Here is a 23,697-nt window from a genome sequence, read left to right as displayed (position 1 = left end):
CTGCTAGCGTGGGTGTTTTGAGGGAAACGGCCTGTTATGCGTTTGTTAACAATTTGTGTGAAATAATCCATACAGATTTGCTTGCCAGTGGCTAGTCTTAAATTTGAGTTTTGTCCCCAAAAGCTTATTGGCCAGCACACTGAGTGTCTGTAGTGTGAAAATAAGTTTGGAGAAGTCTTGTAGTATCGAATGGAGTTGTTTCAAATCATGAAAGCTTGAGAAGGAGAATTTTGCTGAATCTTCAGTGCCTCCTAACCGGTGCTGAGTTGTTCCCTGTAAGTGTCTGTCTTAATGCAAACTACCGTTCAGTATCTCTAGAGTTGCCCACCTTTCATTTCTGGAGGCATGTTCACGCCTCTTTGGGTTAAAGAGGAATTATACGAGGCTTTAATTCCCTCTCTATTATATACGTTAAACAACAAGCGTATTTCTTGGTTATCTGTTTTAGCAAAATGCATGTCACTTTCCCAAAAAACAACTGTTTAATTTTGATCTCCTGCTGCCAGGTTTAACTCAGACACTGCCTGAAGCTAATGCCCTGGTATGTTTTTGTTCAGTAGGTTATTATTCCCAGATGGAATTCTAATATCTTACACCATTCAGTTAGAGCCTTGGCTCTCCACTTCCAATATCGTGAAGATAATTTCTTCAAACACATGGTTGTAATTTATTGCCCTTTGCTTGACGTGTGTGTGCGATTGATTGAAATCAAAGCATAATGAGGACCAGGGCATCTGGATAAATCTATCTATTTTAGATTCTGTGTTCTGTTGGTTTGGGTTGGAGATAATCAGTGCTTTAATTAAGTAATCTAATCGCTCTTTGTTGTCTGGAAGAAATTGTTTCTGAAGTGATTAAATAGACCTCCCTGGGGAAGGATGCTGCTGATCTGAATATTTCTACAAACAAGATGAGTTACCTCTTTGTTTCTTGGGTTAAGATGGATTTATTGGTACTTTTGATTTTTAACAGCTTTTTTAAAAAAAAAAAAAAAGATAAAACACTCCTCTTAATCATTCTGCTCCTGAAAAATGTTTTTATTGATTAAGGTTTTGAGTTCCCTCAACAGAATAAGCCACGAAGCCTTTTGAACTTCTGCTTCTGTCTGTGTTTTGATGTGGATCCATTTTCAATTTGTTATGTTAGAGTTCTGGACAAGGAATTTGGTAGGAGCGGAAGGAGGTCTGGGAGAGGATTGACCTCTGAAATATCTTCATTGTGTGTAATCCTCTTGTTATTGAATTTTGGATTAGAATCCTGTCCGAAATAGAGTTAGTCACTCAAATTTTTCCATGGTGTTAGCAGTGCTGAGGATGGCACCCCTGCCAACCAAGCATTTGCAGTACTCTCTGCAGCATAGATACTGCCTGAGCTGAACATCCATCACCTTTCTCTTTTCAGGAGAAAAGAGGAGGAGGAGGAAAGCTTTCCTTGAGGAGGAAAGGCTACAGTAATTTCCTGTATGTGGGTGCCTTCAGGAATATGTAGATTCAGGAGCCTTTGGCTTCAGAGCTTGAAGGGACTGAACTGCTGGTCAGGTACAGCAGTGAAGTCCCAGTGACAGACAAGCTTACCCTTTCATTTTAGAGTGCTCAGCGCTGACTCTCGTTCTTATCAGTGTTTAATCTCGCTGAACAGATTTGCTTCAGGAATGTCTCATTTTGGCTTGACTCTGTGGCTCTTCGCCACTGAACTCTGTGCCATCGTCTCAACACCAAGTACGTTCAAATATCCTGTGAGCTACTGGAGAGCTTTCCCCTTTCTAGCTGTTTTTACCCTTTTTTCTTAGTTTGTTTTGGATTGTGTGCTTGAACCATCTCTGGTATTAGCCTTTGTCTACTTGTCTTGGTACGAAAAAATGGCAAACCTCTGTTAATGCTGCCCTTAAGACTTGAACTCTGTTTCGGAGTGCTGCTGTAGTTTTTCATCTAACTTCTCCTTCCCTGCCTTTGTATATCCCTTTGCCTGGTCCGATATGTCTATTTACCTGGTCTGACAGGCCGTGAGATACTCCCGAGTGGAGTTCATGCCTCTCCAATTTTGAAAACACTTCACGCTTCTCACAAGGTTTGTAGCAATTGCTGTATTTATCTGTTTGACCAAATTTGACTTATTTTGTGTGTGGAACCGTGCCGATTCCAAGTAAATAAAATAAAAGGAGAGCACCAGATGTAAGAGGCATAATTAGTGTTTTTGGTTTTAGCACAGCCTGCCAGTGCTCATGCCCGTAGGTGTGCATGGGGGGGAGCGGTCGCCGAGCTTCGATTCCTGCAGCCTGCAGTGCAACTTTCAACTCACAAAGTGATTAGGCAGCTGTGAGCTCTTTATGTAAGCGTTCCGTCTGTGTTTAGATGTAAACCTAGTTTGCCTAAACTAAAAACCCATGGAAAGCTTTGAAGTGACTTTATTGCCATTAGCTCACTGTTCCTCATTAATGGTTACTAGCCCTTTGTGATGGCTTTCTCTTGGGCATGATAGTTACTGTGGTTTTCACAGCAAGGGCCCTGCAGATTGAATCCAGATGCATTTGTTATGCATCCTAGCACTAAGGAAACCTGACTTTCCATCTCACTGCTGGCTGGGGTTTTGCACAATAGGGTGTGACATCAGGATTATGTCATCTATGAGATTCTTGCCTCCGGGTTAGACTGATAAGTACAAGATGAAGTCGCATAAGACAGACCTAAACTGCCAAGATGCTCTCTGCTTTAATGTCCGTGTGCTTTTAAAATTAAAACCATGATGTTTTCCCAAGGAAATTGTTTAGATGTGAGAGTAAACAGAGCAGTGTTGGGGTCCCTTCCGTAACTTGCCCATGGGCAGCTCAAAACTCAGAATCAATATTGAAGTTGTTGGTACATATTACACAGATTAGAGCAAACTTAGAAGAAGAGAGGAAAAAATTATGCATACTGTCATTCTGTGAAACCTAAATTAGTTGCTTTTCATCTGGGGTTTTTTTTTTTTGGTGTTTTTTTTTTCCTGGGTGCTTCATTTTGGAGCAGCTCTGTACATTCTTATCTTCTGAATCTGAGATTCTCAGCGGAGGAGGAGTTTTTCCCTTGGGTTCCCACGGTTCTCTGTGATTACATAAAATCTGAACACTGGAGAGGGAAAGCTTGTATTAGGAGGTCAGCACTGATGATGCAGCACTGTCCTCAAACACGGTGTTCTCAAGGTTTTAAATCGCTAGTAAGAAACCACTTAACATGCTTTCAAAAATGGAGACTAAATTTTAAAATATCAGTTTATTGTGATCTGGAGTTTTTGAACTGATCGTCTCTAACAATACATGGCTGTGCTTGCACTTACAGAAACTTACCTTGTGCTCTCACAAATGTGTTTTAATGATGGAAAACTGAAGACAGTAACTTAACAAATAATAGCCATCTTGTAGCATATCTGATGGATGCCTGTGTGAAGAAAGAAGTATGTCACATGAAATCTGTAGTTCTGCACAGACTTTGGCAAACTTAATACATGACACAGAAGACTTCTGCTGCTGTCTTTTCCCCTCCTACCCATATTTGAATTATAGCTGGCAGAGTCTAAAATGTGTCAGACTGTCGGTGGATGAAGCAGTGGGCTGTCTGCAGAGCGTGCTGGTCCAACGGATGGGTACGGGTGAAAGATTTGTAAGCAGTCGGCACTTCCTGGTAGTTAATGAACCGGTTACGCCTTTGGACATGTTACAAAGTGACCCATTGTCTTGCTTATTAGGTGGCTAATGGAACCGTTTCCAGGTGACTTCTCAAAAGGGATTTGGTCATTAGTTTCCATCTGCCAAGAGCAATTGGATGGTAAGGAAAATGTGAGCAATACATGGGGTTTTTTTTAAAATAATGAAAGGTACTAGAAAGCACAAAATGGGAGGTTCTGGGAGATTTTTAGCCTTCAGGATCCCATTGTTTGGATACTGTTTTCCTTCCTTGCAGAGTTCTTGCACTTCACAACTCTGCTTCGCAGTTTGAGTCATCCCACCGTGGCCCAGATGTGTGCTTTTAAGTACAACTGGCATTGAAGTTACACATACCTAACTAGATTGGTATGTTTGCTCGAGGGATTTTTGCACCTGTGTATGCTGGAAAGAATTTCTGTAAAATACCTGTACAGAGTCCACAAGCATACTTTGGGCTGTGTTCATAAACTGTGGTGAAAAACAGCTGGTCTAAATACACAAACATTTTACCTTCTTCATTTTAAGTATTTAGTTAACATTCTGAAAGTATTATATGGTTGCACTCCTGGGACCAGAGAAAAGGAGGGAGAGAGGAACTGTAAAACATCTGTACTCACGCCAGTGGGAGAAGTGTTACATCCTGGTTAGTTCCTGGTACCAACCTGTCCTTTTTATTAGAGAACAGGCTCGCGAGCCTCGTTACTAGAAAGCTGGGTGGAGGACACAGGCAACGAAATTATTTAGTGACAACTCCCATCTCTTGATGTTGTCCTGAAGCCTTTTTGTTCCCCTCACTTGAGCTACAAGATGGCAGATGATTTGAGTGAACACCTTAGCGATGTTTTGGGTTTGGTAGAGGGTGGGTTGCTGAAACTTGCCACTTCATTCATATTTCTGTTGCTATTTATGTGCTGGTTTGAAATGACAGGGTGCAGGCATAGGGGAAGGACTCGGTGAAAATTGTGCCAAGTCACTTGCCATTACAGTCATCTCTTTTAATAATAGTTGAAATGTCTGCTTCCTCACCGAGTCTTTTGGGTAATGTTTTTGGGTTGCTATTAGACACTAGCTTCTCAGATTGTGGCTTTAGTCATTGTCACTCTTGTAAAAACATTTGTAGCCGAATGCTCAATATTTTCCTTTGGGGTAGGTTTTTTAAATGACAGGTTTCTTAGAAGTCTGTTGATCTAAATAGATGGAGACATTTCCCTTTCTACGCTGAACTTCTGTAGCTGGAAGAAATAGCTATGTAACCTTTGGCGGGGGGCGGGAAACCTGTTTTGCTGCTTTAAATGAGCCAGCTTGAAATACTGTGCAACTCCTGAAGGTCTGCATAGCCAGCCTGAGGTTCCAGGTATCGGTAGTTTGGCATCAGGGTTTTGTGGCTTAGTGCTGCGAGAGCCATAAGCCAGATAGAAGAACCCACCCAGTGTCTCTGGCTCTCAGTTACTTACTGGAAAATACACAAGTGTTTTTATGGTTGATTGATTTGGTTCTGAAGTGTAATTGAAAGCCATAGCTTGTTTTTATTGCTGTGTGGTGGAAACTCATTTTCTCAGTATTGGGTCCAGCGTTCATTTGCAAGGCTTGCGAGAAGTAGAATGGTATCGGGAAAGTTACGGTGCCTTTTCTGGTCTGTCCTTTAGTGGTAAAACAAAGTGATTAATCTGTCCTCCTTTCTTGAGGTCTATGTTGGAAGCTGGGGGATTTCCTCCCCTATCACATCCCTCTTGAAGTTACAGCTTTGTTCTGGCCACAGTCTCTCTATTTCATGGATACAGCTCGGGTTCCTTAAACAAGTTTCCATCCTGTGTCTCCACCCACTTAAACTTCAAACACTTCATAAAGCTTTGGATCACTCTTAGCTTAAATATTTTCTTTTATTCTTGCATTTGTAAAGTAGGTCAGTCTTAAGTGTGACATTTTTTCTATAAAACAGCTTTTTCCAGGAGTTCTGTGGTTGATGAGTAACGGATATAAAATTTAAGTGTTTGATCATGACGTTAAAACTAGAATTGATTTTGAGTGAAATGCTATTCTGAATTTTGTAAAGAGAATGAATTATTATGTTAGGCCTTACGCCTTTTAATCCCCTTCCTGGGCAAATTTATAAAAAGCGATTTTACCAGAGATGGAAGAACACTGGCTGTCCTCGGAGAGGACAGGGATATCATTTGGCAGTGTTCTGGCTGTTAATAAAGGGACATGACAACCATAGGACTATGTATTTTCATCATTTTATAACAAACTTTTGCCTGTAGGTAAACCCAGAGTACATCCTGCAGAGATCCAGTGTCGTTAAGCAGAAGAGGAGCGATTGCTTTGCATTGAATTGCTGCCCTTTGAAAATGGTTTATCCTTTAGAGATGTTTCTGAGGCACCCCAGTACAAATTGGAGTGCTCCTCCTACGTCAGAGCTCTTGTACATCTCAGAAATACCTGCCGACTGCTTTGTGCTGGACCTTGCATGCTTTGGGAGAGGACTCGAGCTTCTAAAGAAGACAGATTGCGTTCTACGACTGCTGTTGTCGTACCACAAGCAGGGGTATCCAGAACGGGCGACCAAAGAAAATTCTGTTTGATCGAGGAGCTATGGTAGTGCTTTCAAAATGTTTTACTGCAACCGTTGCATGTAACTTTGATGGGCCTGTGCTCTGGTTTGCCTATCCCTTTCTTTAGCAGGGAAGATAGCAGCTTATGTCTTCCAGAAACCTTTTCCAAGCTGGTTACCTCTCCTGCTTCGATTTTAATAAGGACTGCTTTTTAATCTCTGGTGAAGGAGTTTCTTGGAGGTAGTCCAGCCTTCTTGCAGCAAATCCAAGTTTATGAATGTAGATTTAAATTCCTACCAATCAGTCTGTCATCCAGTTTTCTATTATGTAGCAGCCAATTAACCTGTAGCACTTCTTTATTTTTCTTGAAGAAAACAGGTTTCAAGGAATGTTCCCCTCTCCAAACACGACTTTCCTGGGTTTAGACAGTGTTCAGAAATCCCACTTCAGTGCATTTTAGTTGCTGTGTGAGGAAAGGTGAAATGTAATGTAGTGAGCAACGATATATATTTTCTCCCCATGAAGGAGGAGTGAATTTCTGAAGTAATTATATATTGCTGAAGCACAGAGGAGGCTTTGGCTAATGTATATCCCGGCGTGCCTTGGATTCATAACGGTTCAATCTCTGGCATTATTGTTTGAGTCTCAAGATACTGGATCTGGCTATGGCAAAGCAACTTTATTGAAATAGCATGTTGGTATTTAAAACAATATTAATACTATATTTGATTCATTAAATATACAAAGGCAAGTTAAAGCGTTTCCATGTGTGCACTGTTAGTTCTGGCGGGAGGTTCTTCAGATGGTTTTATGTGGTTTCAGACAACATTTTAGCACATTCTTAAAATACCCACAAAAGCCTTTATGTAAAATCTCATAAAGGTGAACCACATAAAAATTATTTTTTTCCTGTTTCATGTCATTAGGATCAAAGTACAGTAGGTAAGAATAAATTTCCAAAAACCTTGTTTCGGACCCTCTCAATTAATGTTTCATGCTCATAGCAAGCTCATAAAGTGGGTAATGGGGAAACTGTCTGTACACGCTGTAATATTCTCAGTGGCTGCCAGTTCATTTTGAGTGAATTCACTTATTCTATATATGAATATTTTTTTTAACTCGGTCTGGAGGTGGACAATAGCTTCTGCTCTCTGGCCTTTGATTCATGCTGCCCTTTCGTCAAAGGAAGGGTTACTTAGATTGGAACTGAGGTTCGCTGTGGGACTGAAATTCCCATTAACTGCATTAACCAAAATCCATTTGTGAATTCCCCAGGGGATATAAAAAGGGTGTTTGTTGGTTTGTTGGGTTTAAATTGCCTGCTGGAAGTCTGGCTTTAGCATGCCTGTGGAGCAAAGGGCTTTCCTTTTTTAATGGTGTATTATCGGTGGCTTGACAAATGTCATAGGACAGTGCTGTGTGTGTTGGTTACTTAAATGCCCAGGCTGAGCTTGGTGATGAGTAGCAGTAGTCGCCCATTAAAAATCAAAATGATGTGATGAGTTAGTATGAAGTCATATACCCCTCCTGGGGTCAGCATTGGTTTTGATACAGACTCAGATGCATGCAGTTAAAAAGAATTGGGGCTCTTCTCGTGACTCTGCCTTCTTGAAACAACATATCGGACTGATCTGTAAGTGCAGAGAAAATGTTGAAAGTTGCCTATGTTATTTGCATTAACTTCCCAGTATCTTCTCTCCTGACTTGTAGAAAAGGATGGCTTAGTGTTCTTGAATCTACAGTACTTCAAGCTAATACGTGAAGTCCAAAATGCACAGTAAATCAAATCTTAAATGCCATTAACAACTGTCAGGCTCATGTTTAGAAATGAGGGGAGCATGAAGGTGGGAGGGTTCAACAAGTTTTTCATGCTGGCGATGAGTGATACTTTCCTTTCTTGCAGAAGAGGAGAAACGTGCAGTCACTTGCAGATCTATGTGATCGTCTCGCTCGTGGCAGTAAGAGGCAGGAACACAGAGCGGTTTAAGCTGCGTGACTCTCTCCCAGTCTGGCTGCTGGGAACTGTCAATCATAGGAGCTCCTCGTGTCTTTGGATTAGGAGCTTTTGCTCTCCTCCAGACAATGAATTCTCAGGTGCTTTGTCTGCTTTCTGTGTGTACTTGCAGAATAGCAGTAGGTGCTCAGAAGAGAGTTCAAATGTCTGACTACTAAAATGTCTTATCGTTGATCTTCTGGCTCAGCTGAAGTTGCCTTTCCTCCTTTCCTTAGTTCTTCGCAGGAGCTGGTGATTCTGTGCAGCATGAGTTCATCACTGAGATCTAAGGGTTGTGCGCCATGAAAGAGTCGTTCCCTTTTGCTCGATTCTTCTTGTGGCTGTTTGGTAACTTGAGAATGGAAACAGCTGGTAAAATGCTGTGGATTATAGTTTTGGTTTTCTAGAGGCCAGAATTGGTTCTTGTGCATCTTTCTTCCTACAGGGTTGGATTGTTTATCGTTACTTTAAAGTGCATCTTTCATCTGGCACATAAGGAGCCTACGACTAGTGTTATTGCTTTGGTAGTTTGCTAAGAGTGTACTTTTGGCTACCAGAAACCTGGAAGTTAGGTAATCTAGCCTACTCCTAATTGTATACCGTATCTGAAGCTGGAGTAATATGTAAACCTCGACAGCATCCCTTCATTTCTAAGAACCTTGGTTTCAGTTCAACGCTATTTGCAATAAATCAGTAAGTCAGCTTCACACAGACTTTTGAGACAGCAGCAGAAAGCTACTTACTTGCTCCCTTTTGTCTTAATTAGCGGACTTTGTTGTAAAGAACTTCCAGACTTTCCCAACAGCAAGAGAAAAGGGGGAGAGAAAAAAAAAAAAAAAAAAGACCAAACTGTAAAATAGAGCCTTACTCTCCTACTTTGTAGCTTATGCTTTTACCAGCTGTTACAGTTAATTGGAATCAGAGGAATTGTTTGCTCAAGTACTGTAGAAATCTGTAGCTAGCTCTGTAGCTAGCTCTGTTTCTCACTAGACTTTTATTCTCCTTTAGAGAAATGTACAGTTTTTTGTAATTAAAGTCTCTGTATTACAAAATTATTTAAACTGCTGTGTTTTTAGGTATATAACTGGTGAGAGTGTGCCGTCTTAAAAGAAAAAAAAAATCTTTACTAGGATATAGAGATTCTGCTTATTTAAGATTATTATTGATATCTGACTCTGGCTTGGATCCTGCTTACTTTTAACATGCCTATTGGATTGCATCCTGCAGGTATTTTGAAGGTGGAGTCTCCTCTGTCTACCTCTGGGATCTGGATCATGGTTTTGCCGGGGTGATCCTCATTAAGAAAGCTGGAGATGGATCAAAGAAGATTAAGGGATGCTGGGATTCCATCCACGTGGTGGAGGTTCAGGTACAGCCTCTGGGGCAGCCAATATTCCTAAGTGAAAACAAAACCCGGTTAATTCCAGACAATTAACGAGCACAGGTGTTCCACTGAACAATGCAATATTGTGTTAGGGGCTGTAAACTTCTTTCCCCTGTTAATTTTTGAAAATTCCCTGAAGCAATTTGGATAGAGATAAGTCAGGGCTGTAATCAAAAAGAATCCCAGAAGAATTGAAAGTATGTTACTTTCTGTGCATGTGATCCTGAGATTATTTTTTTTTTAACATAAACATCTACAGATAAATATCACTAATTAGGTAATAAAAACAAGATAATAGGAGGTTAAATTGCTCTGACGAGATTTGCTTTGGAAAATTAGGGGAATGTACACACCTACAATTGTTTTTAAGAAACAGTCTGTGCTACGTGAGTGGAGTTACACATATCTGTCCTGTTGCTCGTGGGGTCCTTGGGGCCAGCCACCGTTTAGTTTTTGAAAGGATGTTAACCTTTTGTCTCTATCCTTTTTGTTATCCTTCCACTTCTAGGAGAAATCCAGCGGCCGTACTGCTCATTACAAGCTGACCTCCACAGTGATGCTGTGGCTGCAGACTAATAAAACTGGTTCTGGTACCATGAACCTTGGAGGGAGCCTTACCAGACAGGTATGTCTGTATATTGGCACGAGCGTACGCTGCAGGCCCAAGGCATGCCTTTCCTTATTTATATACCCAGTAGCCCCAGTCAGGAACAAAAAGTTGATTTTGTGAGGTGTTGTATAAACATCTATTCTCCTGCTGCGTATGCAGCCCAGTGAAAACAGTTAATGCGTAAGTGTGTAATTACCAGGAAACCCCTTGAACTTTGCTTGATGGCAGTATAGCTTTCAATTAAAAATATAAAATGTTCAGTAGGAGTTCAGACTTGCTTTTAAGTCTTAGCTTTTCTTTTGGTATTCCTAAATTTTTTATATTTCCATATGTGTTACCCAGACAGATATCTTTATCTGTAAGATTTGCCCGCTTTCTTACTGGAAGAGTCCAGTAGGATTATAAAAATACAAGATGACCTCTTTTGTTGTGTGTCTCTCTTAAAAGCCAGCTAGGCCACCGTGAATGAACCTGTATTTTGCATTAACTGTGGGGTTCTTCTGTTCTGAGAGATGTCAGTTATCTTTTAGTATCATTCTTTAGTATTTTCCTACTGCAGTACCAGGACGCTGATTTTAAAAAATCTGTTCTTAAAGGTGTCAGTTATCTTTTAGTATCATTCTTTAGTATTTTTCTCCTGTGGTACCATGACACTGATTTAAAAAAAATCTCTTTAAAAAAAAAATCATCTTCTAAACATTCGAGGGTTTTGTGCCAGTGTTAATTACTTGGACTTCCTCTTGAGAGAGCTGTTTTTGCAAGGAAGGTGCCAGACTGATGACTGTTCAGGCAGAATCTGCTGGACTCGACTTGGCTGGGTGAAGGTGCTGCTGCCCCAGCCACCTGCCACAGGTTGCCGTCTCCCTACTTCATGCTGCCGATGAATCGTGGTTGCTTAAGATCTGGACTGTGGAAATCAGTGACTCGAGCAGAGTAATAAACTGTGGAGGACAGGAGGCATATTGTGTGGTCATGAGTGACTAGAGAGATTGGCAGTAGCTAAAACTCCTTTATGAGACTTCCCAGGGCAGACTGTTGCTTTCGATACAAAGGACAATGCAGACTCTGTTAAACAGTTCATGCTTTTGTACAGGTTTGAGCCAGGCAAAGGAAAGAAGGATCTGTGATTGCAGAGACGAACTGGAATTGTGTTAATGTTGCAGTCACAGAAGCTTGCCCTAGACTTAGGTGATTTTTCTTTCCACGTTGTTGATTTACAGAAGAAGCTGATGGAAAAGCAGCGGGGGGGGGGGGGGGAAAGGCATCTGGAGACATTTTTGAGCATTGCGTACTCTTTTAAAACGTTTGCAGTAATTGCACCCGAGTTAAGGTGACCCGGACAAATATTTAATCACAGGCCTTCCTAATACTTTAAATCACAGCTGTGAAGTGGAGGCCAAGGGCTTGACTGGCCGTGGCCTTATGGTGCGTGAGAGCCGTGCCAAGGAAAACAAGAGTCTGTTGAGAACGGGTGTCCTCAGTACACCTTGGCCTGAACTGCTGGGCCTTGTTTGGTTTGACTTTCACTCTCTAAGCTTTAGTGGGGAGATTCATGCTTCTGTCATCATTTTAACAGCAGATCATTTAATTCATATGTGATGCATTAAAGCGGGGGCCTGCTTCCAATGTAAGTAACCATAAAAAAGCCACTGGGGTAATGATGCACTGCTTCTGCACAAACAATGGAAACTTGAGTTTCAGAATATAGCTTTGGGCCGGAGATTTTCTGTTTGCAGATGCCACAGTAGGCTTAATGGGACAGGCTTCGTCAGAATCCGTGGCAGAAAACGAAAATCTTCATGCTGCCTTGAGGTATGCTATGTGAGGAGGAGCTGTTTGTCCCGAGCCATTTATTTAGCTGTAGCTGGACTAAGCTCCTGAGCGCAGGGCTTTTACTTTGCTGTAAATCCAGTTTGCCACATCACCTAAGGACAGCAGGTTTTATTTTTACTTTTTGGTAGGCTTTTTATACAGTCAGCAGCAAACTTAGGCGCTGAAAGTAGGTTTTAGTTATCTCGTGAATGGTATGTTATGGTTTTACCTGGACGGTATCAGTAATCTGATGTTCTAACCATAATTTTGAAATAATTTTCTCTGTGGTGAATTGTACGTGGTTTTGGTCAACTCAACGTTTAAGCTACTTGAACCACCTTTGATCCTAAAATGTGAATAGCAGATGGCCTTGTGTTTCAGTGGAAGCTTTTGAAGTGTTCACAAGCTTTGTAATATCCTGGCTTATAAACTGATGGCAGAGAGAACCTTTCAGTGCTTTGAAAGGGAAGTCTGTTGAGAGCCATTACTTTGAAACCAGTTTCTCCTCGTAGCTGCAAATCGGGTACTTCTCGAGTGATGACTGGAATGATTAACTTGGTGGCCAGGAGCAGGCGCGAAGGAACAGCTAATGTAATGCCTCCTAATTCACCACCTTTGGCAGCGACGAAGAGCCGGGCATGTCTCGCATTGAAATGCTATGGGGAGCATTTGCAACTTCATATGGAAACACTTGCTCAGTAATTCCCCTTCCTAATGTCTGCAGATTACACTTGGTGCAAGTAATCAAGCAATCCTATTTGTTCTTCTGTGAATGGACAGCGTGGTAGCGTGGTAGAGCTGAAGCTGGATCTAGAAGTAAGAGTCTAGAAATAGCTGACCTCTGCTGTCATTTCCTGTTGGTGAAATATTGTTGCCCTGCATCAGACAGAAATATGGGGGTTTTTTGTTGCCTTTGTCCAGACTATTTGGAAAAACTTGTCTTTGCATTTCTTGAGTATCCCCAGACTCTTATTACTACAAGGCGCCCACTTAGGCTGTTCCTAAATGTTGCACTGAATGTCTAAGAATAATTCTTTTTCTCTCTCTCTCTCCAAGACACCGTGTGTTTGGGTATTCTTACACCTGGCTTGGGGCCACGTGATGTTACGTTTTGGGTAGATATTAGAGTTCATGTCCCTATCCTGTGTCTACTTTAATGTCATACACTGAGAATTGACGTATCTCTTCCAATTCATTGAACTACTACTTTTCAGTGGTTTTCCCAATGCAGTTTTTCATGTGCTACAACAGGAGTTGTCTCTGTCTTTGTTTATAAGGGGAAAATAACTGTACAAGCATTTTACATTGGTAAGTGGACAGAATAAGGAAGGAGAGGGAGAGACATGGAAGAGGGAGGACTCGGCCTGTTTTGGGAAGTTGAAAACCTCCTTTGTGTAGCTTTAATTTACTTTACCGGGTGGTTTTCAAAATGAGAACTTCAGGCTTTTTCTTTATCAGTTCAATTATGGAAGTTTCTTTTTAAGAGTTGGAGTATAGACTAATTCAAATAAAATGGCATGTGACGTGTTCTGAATGGAGTATTGGATTTTGTTTAAAATGTAGGATTTCAGATTCTGTCCTGATCCAATAGAGAAATGTGTCTATATACACACACAAGTATACAACACAAAAACATACATACAGTGATACATATTTCTTTACATAATTTATGTATATGCATAATTGATTTATACATGTGCACGTATAAACTTTTATCTTGAGAGGATGAAATTCTCAGCCAGCTCTATGCATGCGGGATCCATAGATCATAATTTTGGCCTGAAAACTTAGGGAGAATTAAAACTTAAGTGACATGTTCACACTGGACATTTCATTAGATCCCTGTTGAAGCAGTTCTTTTGTACGGAAGAACACTTGTCTTTTTGCCTAGTGAAGATTTTGTTCTAATCTTCAGCAACATATGTTGTTGTTATATGTAAATACTGGGACCATGTATGTAGCCATCTCTGTTTTGACTCCAGAGGACATTATAGAAGGACTTTTTGGTGGAACTGGAAGGAGAAAGCTGATTTTTTTTCATTTTTTTCCCTTGCTATGGTCCTTCCCTGAAAGGCATGCAATGTCAGATAGAGAACTTCTATTTTTACAGTTTCCTAAATGAGGGTGCTTTTCCAGACAGTTTGTTCTGGAGACGAGCCTGGATGCAACTCAAGAGAGCTCGGAGTTGAAGCACCGCAGGCCAGGATGGAGGAAGTAACTCCCAGCTCACATCCGACACTGGCAGGCTTCAGTCAATGCGAGGACTGAGGCTGGAATTTGGATAGGGAAGGAGTGATTGGCGTGTTATATGCCGTCTGCCTTGACGAGGGGCCGCAGAGTGAAGTGCTGTACGTCTGAGAGGAAAGGACAGGACATGTTACCTTCAATTTACAATAAAGGGAGCAATGCTTGCGGGGAAATGAAAAATGCCAGCAGCTTTTCAATTACCTTGCACGTTCTCCAATGACTGCAGGTAACTCCCACCACCCTCCTGATTCAAGCCAGATGCTTGGCAGATGATTTTCCCTCTGACAGATGTTAAGGTCCCGTCCTCTTTGTGTACATTGGAATTACTTGTGTCGTTTGCCACGGCACTGTATTGCTTTGGCTGAATTTTGAGGTTTCATTAGGCTGCGCTTTTATTTAAGGTAAGAGCAGCTGTATGATCCTGTTTCATTTTATGCAAAATAGATGTAGCCTTCCCGTTTTCTGGCAAATAGTCAAAACTACACTTTGTTGGGTAGATTTCTGGAGCCCCCCTCCTTAAAAGCAAGACTTAACAGGTGCCTTTCTGAGGTAGCCTTGCGCACAAAGAACCCGTGTGTGTTTCCTCAGCCAGGATGAGCATTGTGAGGAAGTGCAAGTTTGCTGAGAAAGAAGTTGGCTCAAAACCTGTGGTTTATTTACATATGGAGGTGTGGGAAGGGGAGGATATAAAGTTGTAGGGGAAGTGAAGCCTGGGATTTCAGGTTAAAGCAGCACAGATGTGCATTGATTTTCATGCTTGAAATACTCTCTAAGCGAAGGTGGAACTTTTAGCAGAGCTGGATGAAGGCTGATGTGTTGCAAACCGAGCTCTCCCAGCGTTCAGGAAGATGTGCCCTGTGATATATTACTGCTCAATAAAACACCACCAGAGACATTTTGCCATTTATCATAATAGGTAAATCCTCTGAGGCTTGTGCTCTGCAATTAGGAGAGTCATATATTTTCATCAAGTTGAGCTTTCATGTAAAGGCCTATCCCACCGACTTCCAGATGTTGTAGCGTTAGCGGGGCGTCGGGGAGTGTTTTGCCACCAGAGGGATCTTCAAGTTATAGCTGTCACGATCCTTAAGCTCCCCCTCAGCAGTTGTCCAGTTTCCTGGAGGCACCATCTCTTTAATTGCTAACTGAGTAGTATCGGTGGATAGAGAGGATAGCAGAGATGTACTGAACAGTAATTGTCCGGGAGGTTATTTCTGCTTCACATGAACATCTGGATTTTACACGGTTCAGTTCTATAATAGCTGGTTTAGAAAAAGAGGGAGTAGAAGAGTTGAGCACGTATGGACTAGTGGCATATGGAGCTGATGTAGCATCCCCAGATTTGCTCATGGTTTTGAGTGTACAATTTGGTAAGGATATGGGATATCTTTGGTTACACTGGTTAGAGTAAATATACATGAAGGCCACAAAAGGATGAGGTAAGTTCTCAGCTGATTTCTGCAAAGCTGCAAGCTCCACAGAGCTCACAACCTTTATTTATCTAGTTACAGTTTGAAATAAGCGTTGGAGAAAGAGGCCAAATTTTGCCTCAGTGATATCCAAATAATTCCACATATTTTCCACCTGGAGACTTCAGTATGCCCACTGCCTGTGGCTTGGGAGCCTTTGGCTCGCGTTGGTCTGTTTGTATTTCATTAAAGAGATTTCCACGTCGCTCCGTGGCCAGAGCAGCTGTGGATGTTGTCGTCAGTTCTTCAGAGCAAAATGGTGGATGAGTTTCCTTCTTATCTTTCTAGTATTTTTAGACGCTTTCATGATGAATTGAAGTGTTTGTCCTACTTGAATTTCTCTCTTCGTATTAACTCTTCCTCCAAGTAACGTTTACAGAAAGCCCAAGCAGCTGCTATGTTCCATGCAGGAAACATGCGAAGTGACCGGCCAGCCATCGAGAGCTTAATATACCCAGAAGAGTGAGTTTCCCTCTGAGTCAGACTTGCAGCAGATGGCTGGGGAAATGAGGCAAGGAAGCCAAGCAGTGTATCTCTCGAACGGGAGAGGAGCGACTGAGCCATGTAGATTGGACTTGGCTCATTCTGGAGCGTTAGTTTTTTGGCTGAGCTCAACAGCAGATGGGGAGTGACAGTGGGAAGATGAGCTGCTTGTTAACATCAACTTTACAGAATGGAATTTCCCCTCGAAGCAAATTAACCCCTTTATTTAAGCAGCTACAGGCTTTCTGCTTAGGTCCGTGCAGTAACAGCCACCGGAAGGAACCTTTAAAAATCCCAACAACTCTGCTGTTTGTATAACATGGCTGCTTACTGACTCTGAACTCCATTAAAACAGCCTCTCGCAACATCTGGGCTTCTATAGCATATAAAAATGTTTTCCTTCTGGCAGCAGTTTTTATGGAGATGTAATAATATACGTTTTGCAAAAAAATAATTCTATTTTCAGATTCTGCTGCTTACCAATGAGCTTGGCCTGTCCAGGTGTGGAGGAGACGCAGCGGGGAGCCTGTGGAAGTAAATGACCCACTGCCAACTCCCCGGCTGCCCCAGATTTGGTCAATTTGCTGATAGTTCCCAAACTCACCATAACATGTGTATGTGTGTTTGCGTAGTTCAGATTTATATTCTCCCTCTACTGCAACTGGATGCGTTCTCCAGGCAGCATGTCTCCATTACATGTAAACAATCTGACTGCAATCTGAAGGAAAAATTAAGCGTCCTTGTTCTTTTTCTCCCCCTCTTCTAGGTTATCTTTTGCCTTCAGGGTTCCAACTAAATTACATGCTTCCCCAAGCCTGTTAGAGACTTGGCTTATTAGAAGAAACCTGTAGCTGGCCCAGATTTTTAAACTCTACCCTGAGGGAGGGATATGAACAGATGGATAAGAGAATTCAGTGGGATTAGTAAAACCCTTTGAAGACTGTTCTTCCCACTACATTTTTCTCCTGGTTTTGTTTTCATGCCATGTCAGCACATCTTGTATCAGTTGAGGTTCGCGGGACTGATGTTCATTGTTCAACAGCTTGTCTGTGTCTAGCCAGAATTTTCATCTCAAGAACTGAGGGGGGGGGGGGGGGGGAGGAGGATGGTCTTTTCCCTAGCACAGATCATGGATGGTCAGCCATGGCCTCTGGATGAACATTATATGGGGCAAAGTCAGATGAAATAAAGCAAGTGTTGCATTCTGCAGTACCAGCTCCCGATCGTTGATCTTAGCGATGAAAAATCTCACCTAGTTCAGGTACCTGTCTCCTGTTCAGATACCACACTAAGAACGCGGTATCATTAAACGCTTCAGTTGATGCAACCCTGAATTTCTACAGCAAATGGCAGTCTCCTTCTTTCCCTCCATACTTACTGCTTTGTACTTCCCTCTTCCTAATAGTTAGGTAAGTGTTGGTTCAGCTTTTTGGTCTAAAAAGGAAGGGGGGGGGGGGGGGGGGGGGGGGAAGAAAAAAGGACTACAAACGGTTAAATTTCCTTTCAGTATTATTGCAGTAGTTTAAATCATCACCAGTCTTGCAGGTAGTTGTGGGCTTTGTATTCTCTGCAGCTCCCCTCTCTACTGGAAGGTAAATAATGCCTAAGGTGTCTTTTGCCAGGAGATCCTGAAAATGGAGGACGTGCCCCACATGTGGTCGGAAGTAGCGTTTGAGATGAAGATTAAAAGAAACAGCTGTTTTTGCAGGGATAGTTTGCAGCTGTTAAACTGACAGTACCATCCTTGTGTGCGTCACATCGACGATGACCTTGTTTTCACATCCACATGCTGTGCTACTGTGCTTCTTGTCGTGTTACTTGTTCGCTACCGTAGATCTCCTGCAGCCCCTTGGTAGGTAGGGAATGACAATTTTGTAGTGCCTGTCTACACCAGGGATCTACATCAGGGTTTTATTTTGATTCATGGTTTTTATTACACTACGTTTCTGTTATCAACATGTGAGCCTGCGTCTAGTTCTGGGAATTTCTCAGTATGTTACTCGTCTGTTTGCACATTGAAAGAATAGTTACTCTCGGATTTTGAGACCCACTTCTTCCATCCCTTCTCTTGATAAGGAAAGCTGTCGTGCGTCTGCCATCAAATTTCCATGTTACCAATGGACCCGTGTCTTTCCTTTCTAGATGGAGAAAGACGAGACTGTGAGCGACTCCTCTCCCCACATAGCCAATATCGGACGCTTGGTAGAGGTAGGTGCTGTGAAGCCACCACAGCTTGAGCCTGCTGCAGGTTCTCTTGCACGTGTTTGATCCCATGTCTAAGAATTTTGTTGTACGCTTGCTTTTGTCTTTACAAACAAGTTAGTTACTCATACTGTATCAGGTCTAATTGTGCTAATGTTGCTCAGTGTTCGATGGCTCAATACTCCTCCTATCATGTCTTCCAACAGTTTGTAGACAGAAAAACGCCACTCTGTACTTTGTCTCCTGCTCATTACGGCAGTAACCTTCCCATAAAATAAGTGGTCCTTTCCTCAGAACTGGTTAACAATTTCCTACCCTCGTGCCACCGTAGTCACTTTTGGGCAGAATTATTTAAAGTCAGGTTGTGTTATACAGAACTGTCCCTTTACCTGAAAGTTCAGTGTGTATCAAGTGCTTATTAAATCCACTGGAATTGGTTTTAGTCTTTGATTTTATGGCAGCTGTCAGTCAGGTATGCTCAGCATGAGGAGCGAAGGATCTGATTGTGTCAGCTGCTCAGCAGGGCTTTGGTGCAACACCAGTTTGCTGTTTCATTGCACTGTCCTGTATGAAGGTGTTCTTGATTTCCTTGTTCTTCATAGCCACTTGTTTCCTTGTTCTTCATAGCCACTTTGGCAAGAGAGGAAACAATTCTCAACTAAAATAGACTATAATGTGTTTTTTAAAGGAACTGGGAAATGAAAGGAAGGCAGGTACTTCTTTTTTGATCCCTTTTCTAAGTTTCTGGCTTGAGTGAAAGCGACCTAATGAAAAAATGCTGCTTGCTTACAAGATCTCTCTCAAAACTGTTTGCCACGCAGCTTTAACAAGCGAGTCGCCAGCTCAAAAATTCAAAGTAACCCATAAGCGCAAAACTATTGACCTGTTGGTTACACTAAATGACTGACTTCCCACTTAAGTCTGTTCAGTGCCAGAAAATTAGAGAGTAGGGTTGGGGTGAAACGCGTTTTCCTTTTCTGCAAGTGAATGAAGAAAAATTGATAGGTGGGCAGCAGCTGCCCTCTTGTGGCCCAGAAAAGATGTCTCATAGCCTGGAGCAACGAATTCGGAGGGGGAGGACAGGAACAGAGCTATTTCTTTGATAACAGCAGAGAGATAGGGTCATCTTGTCCTCTGTGAGAATTGAAATAGTAGGAGTACGCTGGGCTGAACCATGCTGCGGCAAGCGTTGGGCATCAGGATGAGCACAGAAGAATGTGAGCGCGCCGTTCCTGAAAACAGCCAACGTGACTAACGGTCTGATTTCTCACCTTTTTCCTAGGACATGGAAAACAAAATCAGAAGTACACTGAATGAGATTTATTTTGGAAAAACAAAGGACATCGTTAATGGGCTGAGGTAAGGGGCTCTCCAGCTGACTATGGGACCCCTTTGCTTCCCTGCATTCCCCTGCAGCGCCCGTGGTACAGACCCCAGCCGAGCGTTGATGTGCTCTTGTTTGCTGGAACTCCCCTTTCGTACACAAAGTCTTTTAATGTCCCTAATTGTTCACCTCGCTGTGCTTTGGAAACATTATTTGTTGTGTGGAGTTTAGGGAACGCTTCTACCTTGTAACTATAGAAATTTGAAGCGATGTTTTAATCCCTTGTTCCCTCACCAGGAAGAAAATAGCCCATTTAGCAACACTTGTATTTCGGAATGATTTTTAATTGGGAGTTTTATTCTTCACAGTCCTGAAAGTTGTACTTAAATTCTGACTTCTCTTTTTACTATTCCTAAAAACAGTCAGTTGGTCCCAGAATTAAGTCATGACAGTAATGGTTTGCGGTATTTAGACTTTGTTTTAAATTCTGTCTTTCCCTCAACGCCGCTGGTGAAAACATAGTGTACTAGAACAGATTAAGTGAATAAACCCCCTGTGCCTTTCTGTAGGGAAACTGTACCGTAGTTTTCAACCCCTGCTCATTTCGGGTCAGGAATTTTACATAGACATCCCAAGCTGGTAGCTCTCACGCTTGTAGAGGAAAGCACAGAACTCTGATGCCAAATTGTTTCACTTCAAACTGCAGCTAGATCTCCTAGCACAGTGTGATAATGTAGAATAAACAAACGGTGCAAATAAGTATACTGCTGTTCTCCCACGTACTGAAATGTGAAAGAAGATAGAATAATGGTGCTAATGAAATATTTGTGCTGCCATGGGCAGAGGGAGTCGACAGTATGTGAGGAAGCAGCTGTTCTGGGCTTTTTTTCCAAACCCCAGCTTTCATAACAGGCCTCTATTTTCATTTGTGGTGTGCAGGGGTTTAGCCAGGAAGCATTTATTAACGTTAAAAGGAAATATGTAATACGGTCTTTTTCCTTGTGAACATTGCCTTAAGCTTTTGTAATTGAATCTATTTCCTATGTCTCCTCGTTGCTCAGTTTGAGTCATGGTACTTTGTGCATCGGTGAGATGAGCTGCTCAGAACTGGTAACATACAGAGCGTCTGGCTTTGGCTTTTCCTCTAGCCTTTTCCCTGTTCCTTCTAACCTATGTATTTACACTTATTCTTCCTGAGCGTGCTCCTGGTGGTTTCCAGAATACCAGCTCTGTGTTACTGAGTTCTTCTGACTGTTCTTTTCCCTGTTTACTTCCCTCGTTTCTAAACTGCTCTCTGTAGATCTATTGATGCTATCCCCGACAACCAAAAGTATAAGCAGTTGCAGAGGGAGCTTTCTCAAGTGTTGACCCAGCGCCAGATCTACATCCAGCCTGATAACTAAACCAATCCAGGTACCCCCTGCCTGTGAGGTGTGACAACCAGCACTAAACCAGGACTCACCCAGCCAAAGACCTCTGCATGATAACTGAGACCAGAACTAACCCCTAACTCCCGCAGACTGATAAACGACGTTTGAGCCGTGTTTCACCCAAGGGTTATTTCTTAATACGGCCAACTAAATGCTGTGATTTTTATTTTCAATGTTACTCCACCCCTTCGCCCCATTTGCCATGTCACGCTCTGAAATGTGGCAGGACTTGTCACTTTGCACTCTAGCTTGGGAGCAAGAAAGGAGCATGTGGTCACGTACCCGAAGGGGTGCTAGCTCGGACTGATTCGATCCAGAAGCCCTGGGACTCTGTCCCTTGTGCACCATCAGTTTTTTACAGCTGCGGTGCACTGCTTCAGTGAAGAAACTGCCCGTAATCTTAGCCTCCTCCCTGCAGAAAGGAATGAAATCTTGGAAGTCTCGCAGTTTGGGGGACAAAAAAAAAAAAGACTTGTGTGTCCTGTGACTTCTGAGTAAACGTGAGCTCACCCCACATGCACATCCCCCGTTTGCCTGGTGTATCTTGAACTTCCTTGGAGCTTGAAATCCAGTCCTGCTCCAGCTCTGCTGAAACGTTTCTAGCCTCCACTTGCTCGTGCTCTGCACAGCCTCTGAAGGGATTTGTTCATACGCTCTCGTTTGCTCTGGAGCTCTGAATGTCTAGGGCGCACGGCAGTGACTAACCCTGAGCCAGTTTAACCTTCCACTCCGATTCATAATGAGTTACAGATGTTGTCTTAAACACGTTAAGCTGACGAAGGGGAAAATGCACTGTTTGTTGATAATGGCAGAGAACTGCTCCTTTAGCCTGTGACAAATGCAAATATAAAATGTATATATTTTTATTAAAGCAGCGGAAGTCTCCAGAGACAAGAGAATGGAAATACTGTTATAAAAATGTTAGGAAAATAACTGACACAAAGAGCGGTCTTGTTTACAGGAGACAGCATCCAGGCAAAATGAGGTAGCTTTGAGTACCGAAAAGGGTGTGAAATATGGTTTATGTGGGGAGAAATCCTACCAACCTGGATCCTAACCACTTCTCTGTGTTGGCAGCTCCTGAAAAGTCTATTACTATTATTCTATCAATGATCATGTTTAAGAGGATTTTTTAAAAAATTGGAAATCTCTTATTGTACCATTGAAAATGGAGGTTCCTCCGCAGCTGTCTCAGAGGGCAGTGAGACAAGATGAGAAAAGACGTAGCTCTTTTTTTCCTATAACCAAACTTTTAGCAAAAGGGAACCCCTGCGATAATCTCACTGACAGTATCTCTGTTCTTCTCTGGCTGCTTTTATGCGCTAATTACTCTAGGTAAGGTACAAACTGGAAAAGCAAATTGGAGAACAGAAACTCTGGCCGCTTTTCCCACTGGTGAATACGCTGGCGGGAGGTTTTGACGCGGCTGCTCGACCCTGGGTGAACAGTCTGCAAAAAGGTTCAGGAGCTTCCCCAGCCCGGCCCTTTTCACGTTCGTGGGTAGAGGCTGGACTTTCTCTGCCTTCCCGTCACGGTCATTTGGAGAGCGAGAGCGCTAACACCCTTCGCTGGTGGTACACTGGGGTTTTTCCGATCTGTAACGTAAGAAATTGGGAATCTCCCTCCAGCAACTGGAGGCGGAACTTCTGGGGAAGCGTGTCTTTTGGTGCCATCCTTGCTAGAGTGAATTTTCCTCTGATATACTCACTGAAGCGTTCACTTCGCCTTCTGCTTTCCGTATTAAAACAGGCAAGCTGAGTTTTGTTTCCTCTAAGCCTGGGTTGAGGTGCTTCTCCTTCCTCTTGACTCACGTGCCCGAAGAACTGTTAGGAACGCCTTCCCTCAAATGCGTCGCCTCTGACTTGCGTTTCCTTCTTCCCCACAGGTCTGTGCAGACTTTTGCAGACAAATCAAAACAAGAAGCTCTTAAAAACGACCTGGTGGAGGCTTTGAAGAGAAAGCAGCAAAGTTAAAATACTCTTCATGCTAACAAGACATGCCATGCACTCGTTAGATTCCTTTCTTAGAAAACTCATCCCCCCCTTGCCCTTTTCTGTTACGTCACGTCACGATTTGCATTCAATACTATTCATGCAGCAGCATCTTCTCCCCATGAATAAAGCTGTACAAACTTTTTCAGTCTCTGAGGCCTACTTTGCACCACATTTTACTATTGAGACCTTAGGCTACGTTTCTGTATGAGTCCATGTATTTTTTTTTTCCCCCCCTCTTCCACCCTCTCCCATTTATATGCATAAACACGGATCATTGTTTGTCTTTTCCTTCCCACCCCCTCCTGCCTTTTGTTACATTGGTGTAAAAAATGTAAAACAAAAATTTATTAAATACTGTGGTGTGTGAAAGAGGAAGAACTGGAAAAAAAAAAAAAAATCTATTCCACGTATGTTTGGGGGCTGGGCACAGGGGACGGCTGGTGGGAGGGAGGGAAGAGAGGGTGTTCCTCGGTGTTGTACTATACTGACTAAACCAGATTTGCAAGGAGACGTTGATT

At 42.4% G+C, this 23,697-nt stretch overlaps 1 protein-coding gene across 2 annotated transcripts in view; it reads left to right on the top strand.

Moving 5' to 3' along the window:
- CAPZB (capping actin protein of muscle Z-line subunit beta) overlaps positions 1-23,327 on the top strand; it is a 60,938-nt gene extending 37,611 nt beyond the window's left edge. The window contains exons 5-9 of one of the 2 annotated variants that reach the window (XM_075721458.1): positions 9,452-9,593; positions 10,117-10,233; positions 18,372-18,437; positions 19,714-19,790; positions 23,071-23,327. In XM_075721458.1, the coding sequence (XP_075577573.1) occupies positions 9,452-9,593; positions 10,117-10,233; positions 18,372-18,437; positions 19,714-19,790; positions 23,071-23,158 (490 nt within the window). In that variant the 3' untranslated portion in view covers positions 23,159-23,327. Of the gene's footprint in view, positions 1-9,451; positions 9,594-10,116; positions 10,234-18,371; positions 18,438-19,713; positions 19,791-21,055; positions 21,468-23,070 lie in introns of those variants that run through there. The other variant, XM_075721460.1, reaches the window with a different exon arrangement.
- Positions 23,328-23,697: the final 370 nt, after the last annotated feature.

This window comes from Pelecanus crispus, chromosome 15 (assembly GCF_030463565.1).
Source record: "Pelecanus crispus isolate bPelCri1 chromosome 15, bPelCri1.pri, whole genome shotgun sequence".
NCBI lineage: Eukaryota > Metazoa > Chordata > Aves > Pelecaniformes > Pelecanidae > Pelecanus > Pelecanus crispus.
The sequence above is the reverse complement of the archived record's forward strand: the minus strand, read 5'-3'. Positions and strand labels throughout refer to the sequence as shown.